General features: G+C 35.6%; 1 protein-coding gene across 1 annotated transcript in view; it reads left to right on the top strand.

The window, feature by feature from the left end:
• Positions 1-5754: 5754 nt before the first annotated feature.
• The window catches only part of LOC134271870 (cation-independent mannose-6-phosphate receptor-like), a 92943-nt gene continuing 75068 nt past the window's right edge, over positions 5755-23629 (top strand). Inside the window, exons 1-9 of the mRNA XM_062754083.1 lie at positions 5755-5939; positions 7214-7514; positions 7721-7952; positions 8192-8403; positions 8947-9109; positions 14622-14823; positions 21321-21427; positions 21521-21685; positions 21814-21948. Coding sequence (XP_062610067.1) covers positions 5806-5939; positions 7214-7514; positions 7721-7952; positions 8192-8403; positions 8947-9109; positions 14622-14823; positions 21321-21427; positions 21521-21685; positions 21814-21948 — 1651 coding nt within the window. The 5' untranslated portion in view covers positions 5755-5805. The remainder of the gene's footprint in view (positions 5940-7213; positions 7515-7720; positions 7953-8191; positions 8404-8946; positions 9110-14621; positions 14824-21320; positions 21428-21520; positions 21686-21813; positions 21949-23629) is intronic.

Below are 23629 nucleotides of genomic sequence, written 5' to 3'. Positions count from 1 at the left end.
GATTTCCTGGTACGATCGAGTTATCAGCCGCTCGGCAGTATTTGGAACTTTTTGCTGTTTTTTCACAATTTGCTTATTTACACCATACATAAATGAGTTTGCGTATATTGAGTCAGGAAATCACAAGTGCATTTACTTTGGTTACTTTATACCCATATACATGTAACCAGTTGTGCACCCCACCCCACAGGAACCACTGATTGTGGGGTATGTACGGTATTTCAAAATTCTGAAAATTTTACCATGAATTTTATTTCAACATAAATGGTTGATTAATACAAAAAATGCAAATTTCAAAGCATTAATTTATTTTTAGACTATATGTAACCACCTCCCTATCCCGAGTACCCCTGACCCAGGGGCCCTGAAATTAACCATTTTGGAAGAGGCACCTTTCATCATCATTAATATGTACTTATAACATTGGCATAATACCCAGGAGTAAAGGAAAAGATTTTCAAAGAATTCATGCATTTTCACTACTAGTATATATAAATCATTGGAACCCCACCCTTACACCAAAACGTCAAACACAGCTAGGACCCTTAAATTCGCAATTTAAGAAAGAGGAAGCCTTCCTCTCTTAACATAGTTCACTGGTTTAATACCCAGGAGGAGAGGGGAAGATTTTTAAAGAATTAATGTATTTTCACTATATAATCATAAGAGCCCCACCCTAACCCCAGACCTCCCAACCCAGGGGGGCCTGAAATTCACAATTTTGGAAGAGGCATCCTTTCTCATCATAACTATGTACATAGTTCACTGATTTAATACCCATGCAGGAGCAGAGAAGATTTTCAAAGAATTTATGCATTTTCATTAATATATTATATTATTGAATTATGAGAAGTTTTGATTGTTTGCCGTCAGTTCGGTTTCGTTATCGTACTTCAAAGGGTCGACATACTTTTAAAAAACAAAAAATTAATGTATTTTCACTATATAATCATAAGAGCCCCACCCTAACCCCAGACCTCCCAACCCAGGGGGGCCTGAAATTCACAATTTTGGAAGAGGCATCCTTTCTCATCATAACTATGTACATAGTTCACTGATTTAATACCCATGCAGGAGCAGAGAAGATTTTCAAAGAATTTATGCATTTTCATTAATATATTATATTATTGAATTATGAGAAGTTTTGATTGTTTGCCGTCAGTTCGGTTTCGTTATCGTACTTCAAAGGGTCGACATACTTTTAAAAAACAAAAAATTAATGTATTTTCACTATATAATCATAAGAGCCCCACCCTAACCCCAGACCTCCCAACCCAGGGGGGCCTGAAATTCACAATTTTGGAAGAGGCATCCTTTCTCATCATAACTATGTACATAGTTCACTGATTTAATACCCATGCAGGAGCAGAGAAGATTTTCAAAGAATTTATGCATTTTCATTAATATATTATATTATTGAATTATGAGAAGTTTTGATTGTTTGCCGTCAGTTCGGTTTCGTTATCGTACTTCAAAGGGTCGACATACTTTTAAAAAACAACAAATCTGAATCACCGCGACGCGTAAGTTTGCAGAAAAACCTCTAGAGACAACAATTTTTCACTTAAGTTTGATATGTACTCTAAGAAATACTAAAAACTTGTCTAAAATAAATATTCAGAACACTGGAAGATATCGGAATATTTTCGTATTATTATTTTACAAGTTCCGTATACCCATTTTAAACTCATTCTTCGTTGTTTTCTTCATTGTAAACGTGACTTTTTATACCCCCGCTTTAAAAGCAGCTGGGGGAGGGGTAGATAGTGATGGGATGTTTGTCCATCCATCCGTCTCAGTCGGTCTTGGAAATAAATAAGAAAGTTAAAGTATCATTGCAAACATTTTTCATTGAAGACAAAACTAAAAAAAAAAAAGCTCTCGTCATCCTAAAAATTGATGGATACAAAGCATGATCTGACTCGACAATTTTTGACAGCCCCCCCCCCCCCCCTTTCTAGAATCAAATGGCCGTCTCTTGCAAATATGTCTATTAGGCCACAGGCACCTGACGTTACTTATTTTTCTTTTGATAAAAAAAATATACACATACCTAAATAATTTATTATTAGGTATGTGTATATTTTTTTTTCATCAAAAGAAAAATAAGTAACGTCAGGTGCCTGTGATTATAGGCTATATATAAATTCATTTCAATATAAATTTCAACCAAATATGTTTTTGGGAATTGACATTTTTTGTCCTTTGGATCGTACATGATTTACATGTTGCTTTTGAAAACAGCTCAGTGTGGACTGAAAATGAATTTCCAACTAGAATTTCAATCCAATATGTTTGTACGTACCCGCCCCAGCGGCGGATCCAGGGGCCCGTTTTACAAAAGAACTTACGACTAAGACCAAAAACTTCACATGATTGTAAAATATTGCAAAATTAATAATTCTCCTAATAATTATTTGTGTAAGAAGATCTTACCACATTTCTTTTAAAAAGATTTTAAAAAATTTAGATATAATGTTTATTTAAAAAGTTATATGAAGAATGAAATTTTGTCTTAAGTCGAAAGTCATTTTGTAAAACGGGCCCCAGGAGTTTATGTGGGGGGTTTTTGAGGCCCAAAGGGCCGAAGGGGGAGGGGTGTCCCCCTCCCATAGAAAATTTTGTTTTAAATGGTTTAAAATGGTGCATTTTCCAGCATTTTTTGGCATATTTTTGTAGCTTTTTTAAAGACCGATCATCACAATTTTTTAATAAAATGTTTTCAGTTTATTTTATTTAATTTAACTTTAACACAAGACTTTAGACTTTGCCTTGAAAAAATTGTTAAATCTGACAATTTTAGGAATACAAGCAGTTGACGTCAAGTTGTCTTTACTTTTTAAAATTAAGTCGTATGTCAAGCTGAATTTCAAGATACAAATGAAGTGCAATTTTAAACACTTAAAAAAGTTTTAAACTGAATTCTTTTTAGAATCCCTAACTAGTGTTTTTTAACTTACTTGAGTATACTGTCAATGTGATTTGGAATATAAACACACATATAATATTTCAAACTGAAGGAAAAATCACATAAATTGGAGAATATGTCAAAACTAGAGGGGTTTGCTAAGCCAACCTGATTTTGTTTTTAAAAAAAATTGTATTTATTTTTAAAACGGTAAAAAACTGAATAATAGTTTATTCACATAGTTAAAAATACATGCATTTTATCAGCAAAAGAATATAACTGAGCAGACCGTAACTATGCAGTTTTCTGTTGTTGGTACCTGATTACATTGTACTGAGATGCACGGACTACCCGATCTCTGAGGGTGCTGTATTTAATTTCATTTCCGGAAATATGCATAGCATTTCCGACTTTTTTAAAATTTAATTTCCGACATTTTTTGTTTTCATTTCCGACATATTTTTTTTCATTTCCGGAATTTACCAGTGCGGCAATTCAATGTTTTCTAAGTAAAAGAAAATGGAATTTTAAAAGTATTTATGCCAAAATATTAATTAAAAAAAAAACACGTCTACATGTATAAGCATAAAACTTTTTCACCATATTTAATGTGCACGTCATTAAATGTCAGTTACAGCACCATACTGCCTTATGTCAAAGTCACTGATAGATTTACAAAATTGGATTTCAATGATTTATTTATGATTTATTCTTTTAAAGCAATATGAGCTGCATTTTGGAGAATTTTATTTTGCTGATAAAGTGTGTTATCATGATAACTCTGTATGTAATTTAAACCCTTATGATCAATAAAACCAAAATAAAGTTTAAAAATGTTTCAGAAGAAATATTTCTCTACAATCGAATATACAGTATTATAGAAGAAGTCATTATTGACATTGTACAGGACGATAATAATTCAATTCTGCTTCAATGGAAGCTTATAAAAAATTCTTCAAAGCAAATAAAAACAACAGAAGTTTGTAAATGTTCTATTTTTCTTTCATTGAAATAGTTAATTACAATTTTGCAACAATTTTTTCAAATGTCAAACATGCAGCTCATATTGCTTTAAATTTTTCATAAATAAAGTTATCAAATTTGTTACTATAGGTACATGTACTACTTATGTATTTGAAAAAATGTCGGAAATGAAAACGAAAAAATGTCGGAAATGAAAACTAAAAAATATCGGAAATGAAAAGTTGATAATTACCAAAAATTCCGGAAATGAAATGGTGCGTTCCCCGAATGGCTACTCGGAAAAAAACAAGTAATTATCACACTCAATTGAGGGGCCCTCTAAGGGGTACAGGTAGACTTACCTGTGTTTACCTGTATAAGAAATATTTTATAAATAAGATATATTCATTAAATTTTATTATAATTAAGATGTTTTTTTCCGAAATATACTGAATAAAAAATAAATAAATATAAATAGATAAAATTAAGAATTTGAGAATTGAGAATTTACAAATTATTATCCCGTTTTGTGCAACATTTTTAAACTCTTTTAAATTAATTAACACAAATGATTATTTCTTAAAATAGTATAGATATTTGTGTATGATAAATAAAGTGTTTCTATAAAGTTTTGTCTAAATTAATTCATTTATTTATCATTTTTAATTATTAAAACATTCTTTTAAATCATCATAAAATACAGAAGTTTATGTTTCAATTTTTATAATAAATATAGACGATTCGAGATAAAAACAGATCACTCTGATTTTTAAGGAAGTCCTAATTTAATAAGCTAATTGATGAAACACCTGATAATTGATATCAGTTCACTTTGAAACGCACATCCCAACATTTTCACTGTGGTGAAGATGTTCAAAGACATACAGAATGCGAAAGAGATCCAAAAGATTCAGAGGGAAGCCGGTGCGAGCATTAGACCTCCAGCAAAAAAGTATGCAACTATAAAGAGAAGGTTGCAGTAACTGAAAGAAAGGTATCAGGATGGCATCATTGATCTTATGACCTACACAGACTCTGCATCTGAACTTCACCTTGGATAGTGATCCCTTAGTTGTGATGAAACATTTGGAGATGGACTACATAAATTGTAAATATGTGTGATATGAAAGTAAAACAGTGCTATGGCTATTTAATTTATAATGCGAAAATCATGAAAATCATTTATAATGAAAAAAAATGTGCTGCTTAACAATAGAACTTCAAGATAATTTATAGTCTTTAATATGTTTTGTGCTTGTAAAATTATTTTAAAAACATGCACACAAAATATTTATTCATACTAGTTCTCAAATGAAAAAAAAAATTAAAAATCCATTTCATTTTATTCACTCTGTTTATTACCATTCGGCTCACCTCGGCTGACTACGGTACCCAGTATATAAAATTAGATGTAATCGGCCGAGGTGTGCCGAATGTGTTTATTACCTGTGTATTGTGTGCGTTCAAGCGGAAAGTGATTTCCTCTTACGTAGTTGGTGTATATTTCACAGTTGTACAGAACAAAGGGTTCATGTTTATTATAGTCTTATCAATGCAACAAAATGATAAAATGACACTTGTATAAAAAAAAATAAATTCAAAGAGGGGGGGGGGGGAGGGGGGTTCCCAACCCCCCCCCCCCCCTGAATCCGCCACTGTGCCCATTCCATTCATGATTGTCTGATCATTAGAAGATCTAGATGTTTTGATTGTAACAGATAGAAATGACGTAACTTGTATATTTCCAATCTTGCCAGTTAATGTTCCACGGTCTTAAAACATTACAATAAACAATCAAATCGTAAAAACAGATCCCTAGATCCGCTCCTGGTGGTTTGGAAAGTCATGTGATGTGGTTCAGTGTGCGCGCACCGGTGAATGTTTTGGTTAATGGCGACATCCACGTGACGAGGAAGGAACAATATCGAATAATTATGAAAAATCATTTTCTGTGTTGCAAGAATCATTGTCATGTTTTACTACTTTTCTTGAGTTCGTATATTTTCTTACTTTGTGTCTGTCAGGAACACTGCATCATTAACAATGTTGACTTATCCGCAGTAGAAAGGTATGAAATATAATGATAGCTCGAATTTCCTTAGTCTGTTAGTATCAATGTTGGAAAGTTTCTAAAGCTATGTTATATCGTATAACATAGATTAAGATGAGCTTCATTCCTTAAATAGAACAAGGGTTTATGTATTATGGTGCTTCATCATGAATGTATTATTATACACTCATGGAATGGTTATGAGGGAAATAGCAAGTTGATGGTTTCCTGAGGGGGGAAACACTTCCATGTAAATTATACTTACTGTATTAAACGTTTTCCCTTCAATAGGTTCATCTAAGGAAAATATTTACATATGTAAATATTTGGTTAAAAATGTCAATAGATCATATTCATGAGGGAGTAGTCTCAGGGAGTAGCTTTTGTTTTTCAGGGGCGTAGTCCTCAGATGAAGGGTAATAGTCTCTACTCGGAGAAATAGTATACAATTATTCACTGGTTGTGAGTGGGATAGCTCTTTTGTCAAACCCACAACAGGGAATAGTCCCTGTAATAGTCCCTGTCAAGGGTTTGATAAAAGAGCTATCCCACTCACAACCAGAGGATAAGCGTCTTATTATACTGATTTATAATATAATTTCTGAGGTTTGAATTTTTTGGAGTAAGATAATACTGCAAGAATAATCTGAAATCCTGATGACGTCACAATGCTACTGAATTCATTATGAAATCATCAGTCAATACATTTATCGCTGGAAATCAAAATTGGAGGCAAAATTTGCATGAAAATTTTCCGAGGGTGGATAGTATACACTTGTCCACTGGGTGTGAGTGGGATAGCTCTTTTATCAAACCCGCGACAGAGAACTATTCCCCGAGGGCTTGCCCGAGGGGAATAGTTTCTGTCAAGGGTTTGATAAAAGAGTTATCCCACTCACAAACAGTGGATAAGCGTTTTATTATACTGATGTATAATATAATTTCTGAGGTTTGAATTTTGCATGTAAATTTTCTGAGGGTGGATAGCAAAAACTATACCTATACAGCTTTGCTATGCGTGAACTATAAAAGATAGCTATTTTACCTTCTGAACTTTATATAGGAAACATTTTAACAGAAGTATAATAACAAAAACTATACCTCGGGGTATAGCTTTGCTTTGCGTGAACTATAAAAGATAGTTATTTTACCTTCTTAACTTTATAAAGGAAACATTCTAACAGAAGTATAATAAACAGTTTTATGGTATTAATTTTACAGAGTAATAACAGTAGAGGTATAACATTGTTGTATACAGTTTGTTTGATGGATTCATTATATTGGTGTTACAGATTTGGTCCCTGGGAATCTCGTTCAGATGATGGTAATATTACATATCGAATTAACCTGTGTGGGAGACTTCCTGTAGGTACAGCCGGGACTGTGAAGCCGGAATGTCACTCTGACACCGTCATGTGCATGATTAAAGACGGGCAGGCACTCTCTATTGCCAACTACACTAATACCACATTGGTAGCTCCATCCAACACAGAGCTAGCAGAGGTGTGGATCATAAGGAGTGGGGACAGGTGTCCTGAGATGGCAGGAGAGAATCTGAACAGTATTATCAATCTCAAGTGTGGGAAAACTCTAGTATGTATAATGCTTGAACCACTAAAGATTTACTGATGTGTTGAATCATCATTTAAATGAGAAAATTTTTCTCATTATTTCTCTTACCTATGACTCTGAACTAGTTCCTGGCCACAGTTCCATATCTTCTAGCTTAATAATATATATATAATACATGTATCCCTCTTCTATAAGACTGTCACACATTCATTTATGTTTGTTTTCAGGGAATTCCCAAGTTTTTATCTTATACCTACTGCACATCATACTTTGAATGGAGAACAAGTTATGCCTGCCAGAATATTCCTGTCTCTCATCATGAAGTCCCCTGCTATGTTTACGATGAGCAGGGTAGATTATATGACCTTAGTGCACTAGTGAAGACAACAGAGAGTTACTTGGTAGACTCAGCAGAAGGCTGGGACTTCTACATTAATGTCTGTCGAGACATAACATCAGGTAAAGCCTCTCTTCACTCTTATCAGCCATACAACAAAATCACTAGTTTCTTAAAAATATATCATCGTTCACAATTATTTATAGTAAAAAAAAAAAATTGAACTCATCTAATGATACTTGTGCAAATTATTCCACTTTTGGAGGAAATTAAGTGTCCATAAATATATACCATACCTAAACATACGTATGTGAGTCTGTTTGTGAAGTATAGCAAATTACAGATGGAGAATTTTTTACAGGAAGCAGTAGTAAGACCTCGCGCTGTCCAGCTGGAAGTGCTGCCTGCAGAATGAACAATAGTACGGTGATAGACATGGGACATACCACTCAGAGGTTAAAGATGGACACTAGTGGTCATCTGACATTGACCTATAACTCCAGTGTCACGGTCACAGGATGTACATTCAATCCCACAACCACTATACAGTTTGTGTGTCCCGAGGCTGGAGGGGTATGTATCATTTCTCCCTAGTGAGAAACTATTGATTTGAGTAAGTAATTTATTAGAAAGCAGGAGAGTGTTATTCGTATCATTGTTGTGTATTTGTTTACAATAGAGTGTTATTCGTATCATTGTTGTGTATTTGTTTACAATAGAGTGTTATTCATATCATTGTTGTGTATTTGTATACAATAGAGTGTTATTCGTATCATTGTTGTGTATTTGTTTACAATAGAGTGTTATTCGTATCATTGTTGTGTATTTGTTTACAATAGAGTGTTATTCGTATCATTGTTGTGTATTTGTTTACAGTAGAGTGTTATTCGTATCATTGTTGTGTATTTGTTTACAATAGAGTGTTATTCGTATCATTGTTGTGTATTTGTTTACAATAGAGTGTTATTCGTATCATTGTTGTGTATTTGTATACAATAGAGTGTTATTCGTATCATTGTTGTGTATTTGTTTACAATAGAGTGTTATTCGTATCATTGTTGTGTATTTGTTAACAATAGAGTGTTTTTCGTATCATTGTTGTATATTTGTTGACAGAGTGAGGACCCGGAACTAGAGTTTGATTTTAACTGTCAGTACAGAGTCCTGTGGAAAACAGAACATGCCTGTCCAGAAGTGGCCATTACCTCCTCCACCTGCCAGCTCAGTAATCCACAGCGAAACCTGGACGTGGATCTAACTCCGCTGACCAACCCACCAGGTACAGCCCCCCGTTCCCCCCCCCCCCCCCCAACTTGTCAGGGCATTACTTAATGAGTTAGAACAGCCAACCTGTCAGGATATAACTTATTGAGTTAGAACAGCCAACTTGTCTGGGTAACTTAATGAGTTAGAACAGCCAACATGTCAGGGCATTCCTTAATGAGTTAGACCAGCCAACTTGTCAGGGCATTACTTAATGAGTTAGACCAGCCAACATGTCAGGGCATTACTTAATGAGTTAAAATAGCCAACCTATCAGGGCATTCCTTAATGAGTTAGACCAACCAACATGTCAGGGTATAACTTAATGAGTTAGAACAGCCAACATGTCAGGGTGTAACTTAATGAGTTAGAACAGCCAACATGTCAGGGCATTACTTAATGAGTTAGACCAGCCAACTTGTCAGGGCATTACTTAATGAGTTAGACCAGCCAACATGTCAGGGTGTAACTTAATGAGTAAGAACAGCCAACATGTCAGGGTGTAACTTAATGAGTTAGAACAGCCAACATGTCAGGGTGTAACTTAATGAGTTAGACCAACCAACATGTCAGGGCATTACTTAATGAGTTAGACCAACCAACATGTCAGGGTATAACTTAATGAGTTAGAACAGCCAACATGTCAGGGCATTACTTAATGAGTTAGACCAGCCAACATGTCAGGGTATAACTTAATGAGTTAGAACAGCCAACATTTCAGGGTGTAACTTAATGAGTTAGAACAGCCAACCTGTCAGGGCATTACTTAATGAGTTAGACCAGCCAACATGTCAGGGTAACTTAATGAGTTAGAACAGCCAACTTGTCAGGGTAACTTAATGAGTTAGAACAGCCAACTTGTCAGGGTATTACTTAATGAGTTAGACCAGTCAACCTGTCAGGGCATTGCTTAATGAGTTAGACCAGCCAACATGTCAGGGTATAACTTAATGAGTTAAAACAGCCAACATGTCAGGGTATAACTTAATGAGTTAGACCAGCCAACCTGTCAGGGTATTACTTAATGAGTTAGAACAGCCAACATGTCAGGGTATAACTTAATGAGTTAGACCAGCCAACATGTCAGGGTATTACTTAATGAGTTAGAACAGCCAACTTGTCAGGGTGTAACTTAATGAAATAGAACAGCCAACCTGTCAGGGCATTACTTAATGAGTTAGACCAGCAAACATGTCAGGGTAACTTAATGAGTTAGAACAGCCAACTTGTCAGGGTATTACTTAATGAGTTAGAACAGCCAACTTGTCAGGGTGTAACTTAATGAGTTAAAACAGCCAACATGTCAGGGTTCAGGGTATAACTTAATGAGTTAGACCAGCCAACCTGTCAGGGCATTACTTAATGAGTTAGAACAGCCAACATGTCAGGGTATAACTTAATGAGTTAGACCAGCCAACATGTCAGGGTATTACTTAATGAGTTAGAACAGCCAACCTGTCAGGGTGTAACTTAATGAGTTAGAACAGCCAACATGTCAGGGTGTAACTTAATAAGTTAGAACAGCCAACATGTCAGGGTGTAACTTAATGAGTTAGAACAGCCAACATGTCAGGGTATTACTTAATGAGTTAGAACAGCCAACTTGTCAGGGTAACTTAATGAGTTAGAACAGCCAACATGTCAGGGTGTAACTTAATGAGTTAAAACAGCCAACCTGTAAGGGTATTACTTAATGAGTTAGAACAGCCAACATGTCAGGGTATTACTTAATGAGTTAAAAGAGCCAACATGTCAGGGCATTCCTTAATGAGTTAGACCAACCAACATGTCAGGGTATTACTTAATGAGTTAGAACAGCCAACATGTCAGGGTGTAACTTAATGAGTTAGAACAGCCAACATGTCAGGGTGTAACTTAATGAGTTAGAACAGCCAACCTGTCAGGGCATTCCTTAATGAGTTAGACCAACCAACATGTCAGGGTATTACTTAATGAGTTAGACCAGCCAACATGTCAGGGTATTACTTATTGAGTTAGACCAGCCAACTTGTCAGGGTATTACTTAATGAGTTAGAACAGCCAATATGTCAGGGTGTAACTTAATGAGTTAGACCAGCCAACATGTCAGGGTATTACTTAATGAGTTAGAACAGCCAACATGTCAGGGTGTAACTTAATGAGTTAGAACAGCCAACATGTCAGGGTGTAACTTAATGAGTTAGACCAGCCAACATGTCAGGGTGTAACTTAATGAGTTAGACCAGCCAACATGTCAGGGCATTACTTAATGAGTTAGAACAGCCAACTTGTCAGGGTATTACTTAATGAGTTAGACCAGCCAACCTGTCAGGGCATTACTTAATGAGTTAGAACAGCCAACCTGTCAGGGTATTACTTAATGAGTTAGACCAGCCAACTTGTCAGGGTATTACTTAATGAGTTAGAACAGCCAACATGTCAGGGTATTACTTAATGAGTTAGACCAGCCAACTTGTCAGGGTATTACTTAATGAGTTAGAACAGCCAACATGTCAGGGTGTAACTTAATGAGTTAGAACAGCCAACCTGTCAGGGTATTACTTAATGAGTTAGACCAGCCAACTTGTCAGGGCATTACTTAATGAGTTAGAACAGCCAACATGTCAGGGTATTACTTAATGAGTTAGACCAGCCAACTTGTCAGGGTATTACTTAATGAGTTAGAACAGCCAACATGTCAGGGTGTAACTTAATGAGTTAGACCAGCCAACCTGTCAGGGTATTACTTAATGAGTAAGAACAGCCAACTTGTCAGGGTATTACTTAATGAGTTAGAACAGCCAACTTGTCAGGGTATTACTTAATGAGTTAGAACAGCCAACATGTCAGGGTGTAACTTAATGAGTTAGAACAGCCAACATGTCAGGGCATTACTTAATGAGTTAGACCAGTCAACCTGTCAGGGTATTACTTAATGAGTTAGACCAGCCAACATGTCAGGGCATTACTTAATGAGTTAGACCAGTCAACATGTCAGGGTATTACTTAATGAGTTAGACCAGTCAACCTGTCAGGGTATTACTTAATGAGTTAGAACAGCCAACCTGTCAGGGTATTACTTAATGAGTTAGACCAGTCAACCTGTCAGGGCATTACTTAATGAGTTAGACCAACCAACATGTCAGGGTATAACTTAATGAGTTAGAACAGCCAACATGTCAGGGTGTAAATGAGTTAAAACAGCCAACATGTCAGGGCATTACTTAATGCGTTAAAACAGCCAACCTGTGAGGGTATTACTTAATGAGTTAGACCAGCCAACCTGTCAGGGTATTACGTAAGGGTTAATGTACGAGTAGCGCTCCATTCCTTAAAAGTAATAGAGCCGAGGCCCATTACTTTTAAGGAATGGAGCACTACGAATTTTCTAAGTTCTTTCTTTGATAGAGGCACGGAAAGGAGAATAAGACCGTAACAAATTCTGTTTTCAATGTAAGTTACAACTTTTCATTCCTTAAAAGTAATGGAGCGCTCAAACAAAAGAATGACGTCACAGGTGGATTTTACTTAATGAGTTAGACCAGCCAACATGTCAGGGCATTACTTAATGAGTTAGACCAGCCAACATGTCAGGGCATTACTTAATGAGTTAGAACAGCCAACATGTCAGGGCATTACTTAATGAGTTAGAACAGCCAACATGTCAGGGTATTACTTAATGAGTTAGAACAGCCAACATGTCAGGGTGTAACTTAATGAGTTAGACCAACCAACATGTCAGGGTATTACTTAATGAGTTAGACCAACCAACATGTCAGGGTATTACTTAATGAGTTAGAACAGCCAACATGTCAGGGTATTACTTAATGAGTTAGACCAACCAACCTGTCAGGGCATTACTTAATGAGTTAAAACAGCCAACATGTCAGGGTGTAACTTAATGAGTTAGACCAGCCAACATGTCAGGGTATTACTTAATGAGTTAGAACAGCCAACATGTCAGGGTATAACGTAATTAGTTAGAGCAGCCAGGGGAGGAGTATTATTAATCTGATCATGTACCATTTGAGGGTGTAGTCTACAATAAAAGTATAATCTAACACTACCAGGATATAGACCTTTGTATTTAATAAATTTTACATTGATATGTACAATAGTATTGTAATATTTTAGTATTAATTGAAATCAGAGACAACACTTAGCTTTAATTTCTAAATAAATAAAAACTTCAGGCTAAATACTTCCAAACCACTGAATCGATATTAATCAAGGTTTAAAAAGCCATTTTCAGGTAAAATGGATATGTCAATCATTGGACGCTTTAGTGCCTATCCATAACAAGAAGTTCATGTACATATCTTCATATTTAATTAACTCATTAAAGGTACAGCAATGCAGAACCCATAAAAATATCTAGACTGGAAATTACATGTATGAAATTACCACACTGTTAAAAAAATACATTAAATTTTATAGATGAAGGATTAATGAGATACATATACCAAAACTGTCTCAGGAGTCATATCACATACATTATGCACATGGACGCCTGACACATATGTGTCCCTTATCATATATAAGTACATTTTCAAATGTTTTCCCTTATGTAACACTATTTGAACAAGGCGTTTTTACATCTCCGACCGTAAAACACATTCGTCATTTGACCATAAATTAGGGAATAACTATCTCCTAATTTGGTATTTGCGACCGTTAATGCTGATTTAACGGTCGCAAACTGAGTTTTACCGGCGACGCATAAGCGGAGCCGATAAAACGGATGTTTGCGACCGTTAAATCAGCATTAACGGTCGCAAATACCAAATTAGGAGATCAGTTATTCCCATTCTAATGCAATCCATGCATTTTGTTTGTTGTTTATGTCTTATTTTGATGAATTTTGTTACATGAAATACGTCACGAAGCATTGTGTTTTTGCGTCGCTCTATTATGACGTCACAATGAAAAAGCTTTCACGCTCGTTAATGCTCATTTTACTGCTTCAAACATCAGTGCATTAGCCAATGAAAAAGTGTTTTACAAAACAATTGCATTAGAATTGATTGTTTAGTCATAAGCGATCTATGTAATTTGATAGTGACGTCATAATTAGGGATCGATATTATCAACACATTCAATTTATACCGTTGAGTTTTTAAAAAAAAAAACTTAATGGATTTCAAACTTTACTTAAGTACCTTAATTACTATTTGTAATAAATCAGTCACAGATGTTAATATAAGTACATGTAATAAGGTATCACTTTGAGTTTTATTGGGATGTAAAACGGGTTGGCAAATGATCAAATCTTCCATAAAGCCCTATGGGCTTTATGAGATTTGATCATGTGACCAACCTGTTTTACATCCCAATAAAACTAAAAAAAAAAATGATACCTCATTTCTTAAGTATTCACACTGAAATCTTTCATGACATTTCTTATAGTCTACTCTAGTCTCAAAACGTGCACCTCCTAAATATAACAAATGCCGAGTAGCTAAATCTTGTAATGAATTGTAGATTCAGTAATTTATTAAATTAAGGAGTGTTTTGGTAAGGGTTGCATCTGATGGACTTCCTTTTTTCAGGAGTTGATAAACCATATGAGGTTTATGTGAATGCCTCCCGGTCAAGCCCCCACTCCTTGAAGTACTTTATCAATGTGTGTGGAGAGCTAGGGATTCAGTGTCCAGACGAGGATCATGTCAGGGGGGTGGCAGTGTGTCAGACCATGGTGGGCAACTCTGGCTGGGGACACGTTCTGGGGAATACTGACCACCAGGTCCTCAAGTAAGTCTCACATTATATAATACCAGGTCCTCAAGTAAGTCTCACATTATATAATACCAGGTCCTCAAGTAAGTCTCACATTATATAATACCAGGTCCTCAAGTAAGTCTCACATTATATAATACCAGGTCCTCATGTAAGTCTCACATTATATAATACCAGGTCCTCAAGTAAGTCTCACATTATATAATACCAGGTCCTCACGTAAGTCTCACATTATATAATACCAGGTCCTCAAGTAAGTCTCACATTATATAATACCAGGTCCTCAAGTAAGTCTCACATTATATAATACTAGGTCCTCAAGTAAGTCTCACATTATATAATACCAGGTCCTCAAGTAAGTCTCACATTATATAATACCAGGTCCTCAAGTAAGTCTCACATTATATAATACCAGGTCCTCAAGTAAGTCTCACATTATATAATACCAGGTCCTCAAGTAAGTCACACATTATATAATACTAGGTCCTCAAGTAAGTCACACATTATAAAATACCAGGTCCTCAAGTAAGTCACATTATGTAATACCAGGTCCTCAAGTAAGTCTCACATTATATAATACTAGGTCCCCAAGTAAGTCTCACATTATGTAATACCAGGTCCTCAAGTAAGTCTCACGTTATATAATACTAGGTCCTCAAGCAAGTCTCACGTTCTGGAATACCAGGTTCTCAATTAATTCCCAATTTATGGAATACTAGGTCCTCATGTAAGTCTCACATTATGTAATACTAGCCCCTGAAGTAATTCCCACATTATATAATACCAGGTCCTCAAGTAAGTCTCACATTATATAATACCAGATCCTCACGTAAGTCTCACATTATATAATACCAGGTCCTCAAGTAAGTCTCACATTATATAATACCAGGTCCTCACGTAAGTCTCACATTATATAATGCTAGGTCCTCATGTAAGTCTCACATTATATAATACTAGCCCCTAAAATAAGTATCACATTATGGAATACTAGGTCCTCAAGTAAATCCCACATTATGGAATACTAAGTCCTCAAGTAATACTTCAGTATGGACCAATAAATCCTCAATTAAGTCTCAATTCAATATGATCCACACTCTTCTTCAAATAATTAAGTCTTAATTCATCATATGGACCACCTGCTTCAAGTAAGTCTCATTTCATAATGGACCACGAGGTCTTAAAGTAAGTATCACTTCATAATTGACCACCAGGTCCTAAAGTAAGACTTACTTCATTATTGACCACCAGTCATACTCGTAGAGTAAGTCTCACTTCATTATGGACCACCAGTCCTTAAGTAAGTCTCACTTCATTATATGAAGATAGAGATTTCTAAGTTCTCAAAAAAGTAAGTAAGTAAGTAAGTAAATTTTATTTAAAGTCGGCATTGTATACATACATAACAATAAACATGAGCTCTGTAGAGCTCTTAAACCGACTCAAGTAAACCCGATGGTAAACCTCTCTTGATTACAGAGATAACTATACAATTATACATGTATACCAGTAGGTCCCATTTAAACAAGCATGACTGTTTCAAACCAAGCAAATGGCATAATTATTTAGGTATATGTAATGGAACAAACATTGTCAGGTATATAAATTGTAGGTTACTTAGTAAAACACATTTATATCAAACCTGCTTTTAATGAATTGATGCTTATACTTAACGTAGGTCCTGGGTTTGCAGGGCTTTTAAAAGTGTTCGAAAACATACCATGAAAATTAATTATATGACTCCTCTACATTTGTTTTACATTCTCTGAAATTTTAGCCCCTGAATACTAGCCCCTGAAGTAATTCCCACATTATATAATACCAGGTCCTCAAGTAAGTCTCACATTATATAATACCAGATCCTCACGTAAGTCTCACATTATATAATACCAGGTCCTCAAGTAAGTCTCACATTATATAATACCAGGTCCTCACGTAAGTCTCACATTATATAATGCTAGGTCCTCATGTAAGTCTCACATTATATAATACTAGCCCCTAAAATAAGTATCACATTATGGAATACTAGGTCCTCAAGTAAATCCCACATTATGGAATACTAAGTCCTCAAGTAATACTTCAGTATGGACCAATAAATCCTCAATTAAGTCTCAATTCAATATGATCCACACTCTTCTTCAAATAATTAAGTCTTAATTCATCATATGGACCACCTGCTTCAAGTAAGTCTCATTTCATAATGGACCACGAGGTCTTAAAGTAAGTATCACTTCATAATTGACCACCAGGTCCTAAAGTAAGACTTACTTCATTATTGACCACCAGTCATACTCGTAGAGTAAGTCTCACTTCATTATGGACCACCAGTCCTTAAGTAAGTCTCACTTCATTATATGAAGATAGAGATTTCTAAGTTCTCAAAAAAGTAAGTAAGTAAGTAAGTAAATTTTATTTAAAGTCGGCATTGTATACATACATAACAATAAACATGAGCTCTGTAGAGCTCTTAAACCGACTCAAGTAAACCCGATGGTAAACCTCTCTTGATTACAGAGATAACTATACAATTATACATGTATACCAGTAGGTCCCATTTAAACAAGCATGACTGTTTCAAACCAAGCAAATGGCATAATTATTTAGGTATATGTAATGGAACAAACATTGTCAGGTATATAAATTGTAGGTTACATAGTAAAACACATTTATATCAAACCTGCTTTTAATGAATTGATGCTTATACTTAACGTAGGTCCTGGGTTTGCAGGGCTTTTAAAAGTGTTCGAAAACATACCATGAAAATTAATTATATGACTCCTCTACATTTGTTTTACATTCTCTGAAATTTTTATAAAATTCCTCTGCACCGTTTCTGTGTAATTTAATTCCAAAGATGCCATTGATGTAGTAACATTTTGGAAGCTATTATATAGAATTGTATAGGAAAAATGTCATTTTTGGCTAGTTTTCAGGCAAAGCTTTAATTTAAAAAATATCAATAACTTTTAAATGGTGCAGACGAATTTGTTTCTCCTTTGGTATTTTAAAATAGAGTTTATTTGAAATATATCTATGTAAAGAAATTAATATGTCTTCAGGTTCGTTTTCTCGTAATTTAATTGTAGATAATTGCTTTTATTTTGAAAATTGTAACATTTTTAAGAACAACATTATAAAATATTGTGACGTCATGCTTGACATGAATATCGATCCGGTGTCATATAATATATTGAACCCCGCGATATTTTGAACCCGGGTTCAAAATATCGCGGGGTTCAATATATTATATGACACCGGGTTCAAAATATTATGCGATATTTTGAACCAGGATTCAATATATCGCGGTATCAAAATATTATGCTACACCGGTATACAGAACAGAAAAATAGATTATAGTGATTTTTAAGAAAGGTAAATTCACGTATATCTGCTTTCAAATGACCCACTTCATAGTAATTCAATACCAATAAAATAATTATTGGACATGTTTCTCTTATTCTTCTCTTGTTCTTTGTACACCTAATATTAGTGAAAATTCTCGCAAAGGACGTAAACCAACTGTAAGTCCTTTAGTTTCTTTCATTGTATTTTCTAAATGTGTTGATTTCTTTCTGTTTCTTTTCTTTTTGTTTTCTTCATGCGCGGATCTATGTTAGAAAGGGCTACGGACACCCCCTTTCCATTTTTCTGGGGTCGAGTCACCTTGTTCCTATTTTGGAATTCTAATATGTATTATATCTTATTAGCTCACCTGAGCCAAAGGCTCAAGTGAGCTTTTCTGATCACAATTTGTCCGTTGTCTGTCGTTGTCGTTGTCGTCGTCGTTGTCGTCGTCGTCGTTGTTGTAAACTTTTCACATTTTCGACTTCTTCTCAAGAACCACTGGGCCAATTTCAACCAAACTTGCCACAAAGCATCCTTGGGTGAAGGGGATTCAAGTTTGTCCAAATGAAGGGCCACGCCCTCATTCAAGGGGAGATAATTGGGAATTAATGAAAAAATGGTGGTATCTTTTAAAAATCTTCTTCTCAAGAACCACTGTGCCAGGAAAGATGAAACTTTTGGGGAAACATCCTCAGGTAGTGTAGATTCAAGTTTGTTCATATCATGACCCCTGGGGGTTGGGCGGGGCCAAAATGGCCGACCAAAGTTTTACATAGAAATATATAGGAAAAATCTTATAAAATTTTCTTCTCAAGAATAACAAAGCCATAGTTCATCATATTTATATGAAAGCATCCTCAGGTAGTGTAGATTCAAGTTTGTTCATATCATGACCCCCGGGGGTTGGGCGGGGCCAAAATGGCCGACCAAAGTTTTACATAGAAATATATAGGAAAATTCTTTAAAAATCTTCTTCTCGAGAATAGCAAAGCCACAATTGATCATATTTATATGGAAGCATTCACAGGTAGTGTAGATTCAAGTTTGTTCATATCATGACCCCTGGGGGTAGGGCGGGGCCAAAATGGCCGACCAAAGTTTTACATAGAAATATATAGGAAAATTCTTTAAAAATCTTCTTCTCGAGAATAGCAAAGCCACAATTGATCATATTTATATGGAAGCATTCACAGGTAGTGTAGATTCAAGTTTGTTCATATCATGACCCCTGGGGGTAGGGCGGGGCCAAAATGGCCGACCAAAGTTATACATAGAAATATATAGGAAAAATCTTTAAAAATCTTCTTCTCAACAACCACTGGGCCAGGAAAGATGAAACTTATGTGGAATCATCCTCAGGTAGTGTAGATTCAAGTTAGTTCATATCATGACCCCCAGGGGTAGGGTGGGGCCAAAATGGCCTATCAAAGTTCTACATAGGAATATAGTGGAAAAATCTTTAAAAATCTTCTTCTCAAGAAACACTGGGCCAGGAATGATAAAACTTTTGTGGAATCATCCTCAGGTAATGAAGATTCAAGTTTGTACAAATCATGACCCCCGGGGGGAGGGTAAGGCCAAAATGGCTGATCAAAGTTTATCGTAGGAATGTAACGGAAAAATCTTTAAACATCTTCTTCTCAAGAACCACTGGGCCAGGAAAGATGAAACTTATGTGGAATCATCCTCAGGTAGTGTAGATTCAAGTTTGTTCAAATCATGACCCCCAGGGGTAGGGTGGGGCCAAAATGGCCGATCAAAATTTTACATAGGAATATATAGGAAAAATCTTCTTCTCAAGAACCATTGAGACAGGAAAGATGAAACTCCTGTGGAATCATCCCCGGATAGTGTAGATTTAAGTTTATTCACAACAAGACCCCCAGGGGTAGGGTTGGGCAAATAGTCTATAAAAGTTTTACATAGGAATATATAAAGAAACCTTATGATATTTATAGGGAATTATTCTTAGGTTGTGTAGATTAGATTCAAGTTTGTACATATCATGACCCCTGGAGGGTTTAAATTCAACCCCCCCCCCCCCCCCCCCCCCCCCCCTCTCAGTAAACTTTCAGTTCTGATATGATCTGGTATGTGCTTTTTCCTAGCCAATTGCTCAGGTGAGCGATGTGGCCCCTGGGCCTCTTGTTAATAATGTAACCCTTTTATCTCTTTATGCTGTTTTGAAATATATCGTTTTCGACTGATACATTATTTTAATTCTCTTCGTTTGCCTCAGTTAAACCTCACGTGATGACTATCTAAAGCATAAGAAGTCATGGAATATATGTATACAGACATATCAATAAATTTGCTACACATTCTTCTTCTCTTTCAGTTTTCCATTTAATTTTTATGTGCCCTGATTAGTAAATAGTTTTGATTAAATCACTCCCATCTAGGGTGAATTTTTTTGGCGTGTATTAGAATACAAAATCGGAAAAGGGTGACTTGACCCCAGATTTAGAAAGGAAAAAAATGGAAAGGAGGAGGGAGGGGTCCATATCCTTAGTGTCTCTGGTTATTTACAAGAGGTCAGTGTCAATTTAAAAAATGAATTATTTTATGTTCAATTAGTACCTTAGCAGTTTTTAATTTGTGATAAACCTGTATAATATTTTTTTCAAATGTCCTTTTTAAAAATAAAGGTACAACTTTTAACGTAACAGGTGTGTTTGCGATTGTTTATATGACTCATATCGTATCGTGATAGGCCTACTCCTACGCTCTCAGGATAGGCCTGAGAAGATGCGATTGATAACGCATAATGAATTGCCCTCTTATACCTCCAGTATTGGTCATTAGAATCGAAATAACCCTCATTATATTTGATAACTTCAGTATGTTCTTTGAAAAATATTACACTAAACTACCAATATTCCAACAAAAGTTTCAGCTAGATATTGCACTGAATTTTTTTTTTCATTATGACGTCATAATCAGATGTGCACAAGAAAGTCGCCCAAATCATGTAAATTGCTTACCCAGTTTTAACGACGTCAGCAAACCCGCGACCTACATTAAGCGATTTTTATTCCCATACAATGTTTATAACAAAGAAAAATCCCCCGTCCCTTGTACTTCATTATAAGCATGTTTTACTGTATATTTTGCACAATTAGATAATGACTTTTGGCATAAAAAGACTTGTCATTGTTGATGTGTTTTAGGTATGTGGATGGGCTGTTGACTCTGACATACAAAGGAGGGGAGAAGTGTAACCATAACAAGTTCCAGAGGGAGACCATCATCACCTTCCACTGCAACCACTCAGCAGGTACTCCTTGGCTCCCAATGTCCATTACAAGTAATGAGAGCAATAAAATTACAATAAAACATATTATTTATGTGAACATTTGTTTGTATGCAGGGAATGGTGGCAAGGGTTGGCCTGTGTTTAACAGAGAAGAGGATTGTACATATCTCTTTGACTGGGACACAAAATATGCCTGTCTGGATCACCCTGTAATTGAAGACTGCAGGGTCAATCATAATGGAAAGAGATATGATTTGTCTCCCTTGGTCAAACATTCAGGTGACTACAACAGCAATTTTTACCTTGCTCAGATGATATCACTCATATTTTTATAATCATTAGGATTTTATAAGGAATTTAATGACAATAGTAGGAAGTATACTTGAATTCCTTTTCATAATTATTAGGTAAAAATTGGAATGTGTTGGAAGGTGGTGAGAAGGACAATCATCTAAGTCTCTACTACATCAATGTGTGCCGTGATATTCTCCATGTTGACCAGGCCTCTCGCTGTAAATCTGACTCCTCTGTCTGTTTAATAGGTAACAGTCATTTGTTATTAGCTGCAATAATGTAGCCCTCTCCCTTTTATTTTTTTTTATTAATTTTTAGCTCACCTCAACGAAGTCCCGGGTTAAGGTTAAGTTTTTTGGAGCAGTTTTCTTTTTAGGTACTTCTATGTCCTATATTGATTAGACATGCATGGAAGATGTTGCTAGTGTGTTTCATTGTACCAGTCAAAGTTTCAGATGCTGCAATTTCAGCAAAGGAATGACCAGGTTAATGTTTTTGGTGCTGGTTAACATTTTTGGTGCAGTTTTTGGTGTAGGTCTCATTTCCGAGTAACTATAAGCCCTATGTTGACCAAACTTACATGGATGATACATCTTAGGATGCATACTACCAGCCTTGCTTCGGATGCTGAATCTGACCTACATTTTCCGGTTGAGTGAACAGGTTAAAATTTTGGGTGCAGGTTTCATTTCCAAGGTACAGTACTATAAACCCTATAACGACTAAATTGCATGGATGGTACATCTTATGATGCATACTACCAGAATTGCTTCGGATGCTGAATCTGACCTACATTTATTGGACGAGTAAACAGGTGAAAGTTTATGGTGCAGGATTCATTTCCAAGTAACTTTGAGCTCTATAATGACCAAACTTACATGGATGGTACATCTAAGGGTGCATTCTACTAGGCTGGCTGCGGATGCTGAATCTGACCTACATTTTCTGGATTAGTGGAACAGGTTAATTTTTTTATACAGGTTTCATTTGCAAGTAACTTTAAGCCCTATGTTGACCAAACTTGCATGGATGATACATCTTAGGATGCACACTAATGGACTTGCTTCAGATGCTGAATTCAACATACATTTTCCAGATAATAGACCTCGTAAAAGTTATGGGTGCAAGTCTATCACCAAGAAACTATAAGGCTTATATAAACCAGTTGCACAAATGATGCATCAAGGGATGAAAACTCTCAATCTTGCTTCAGATGCTGGATTTTAATTACATTTTCATGATGAAGAACTAGTTTTTAGTTTTTATATAGGTCTATTCCAAAGTATCAAATTTGCATAAATTTTGCATTTTTGGATGTACACTTTTTGTTGGTTAATTGTGTGACTTAATTTGCCTTACTTAAAGACAACACACGTTGAGGTGAGCTCTGTAATCTCTGATTACCTATGTTTTTGGGGGAGCAGGAGAGGGCTACAACTCCTTAGGATCTCCGTAATGGTACAGCAGTGGGAGCAATTCGCTCCTGCATGGATTTCAGCTCAAATTGTCAGTAAATGGCTATTTTATTAACATTTCTTACCTTGACTCCAAAAATGTAGTCATCCAAGACATAAATCAATCCAAAAATATAAAGAACAATCCATATATTGGTTATTTTTTTGTATATCAACATCACAACTTGAATTTTTCCGCCATGTTTACAGACCTCGATACATTGTATTTTGGGACAGCCAATGAGAATTTAGGTTCTATAGGAACAGATCTTTTAATAGGAATTCCCTTGTTTTAAGCATAAAAATCGCTGCTTTTGTAAAAATAACACTTTAAATGGTTTTATTTATCGGTGTTTTTGTGATACAATTCAGCACAATCATTTATGAACACCGACAGTTGCTTCATTAAGTTGTTCTAAATTTCAAGCAAAAGTCTCATTATGTCACACCTGGACTGTCATGGCTGCTGAGTGGA

This window comes from Saccostrea cucullata, unplaced genomic scaffold (genome assembly GCF_032062105.1).
Source record: "Saccostrea cucullata isolate Sc308-1 unplaced genomic scaffold, CSIRO_AGI_Scuc_v1 ctg635, whole genome shotgun sequence".
Lineage (NCBI taxonomy): Eukaryota > Metazoa > Mollusca > Bivalvia > Ostreida > Ostreidae > Saccostrea > Saccostrea cuccullata.
The sequence above is the reverse complement of the archived record's forward strand: the minus strand, read 5'-3'. Positions and strand labels throughout refer to the sequence as shown.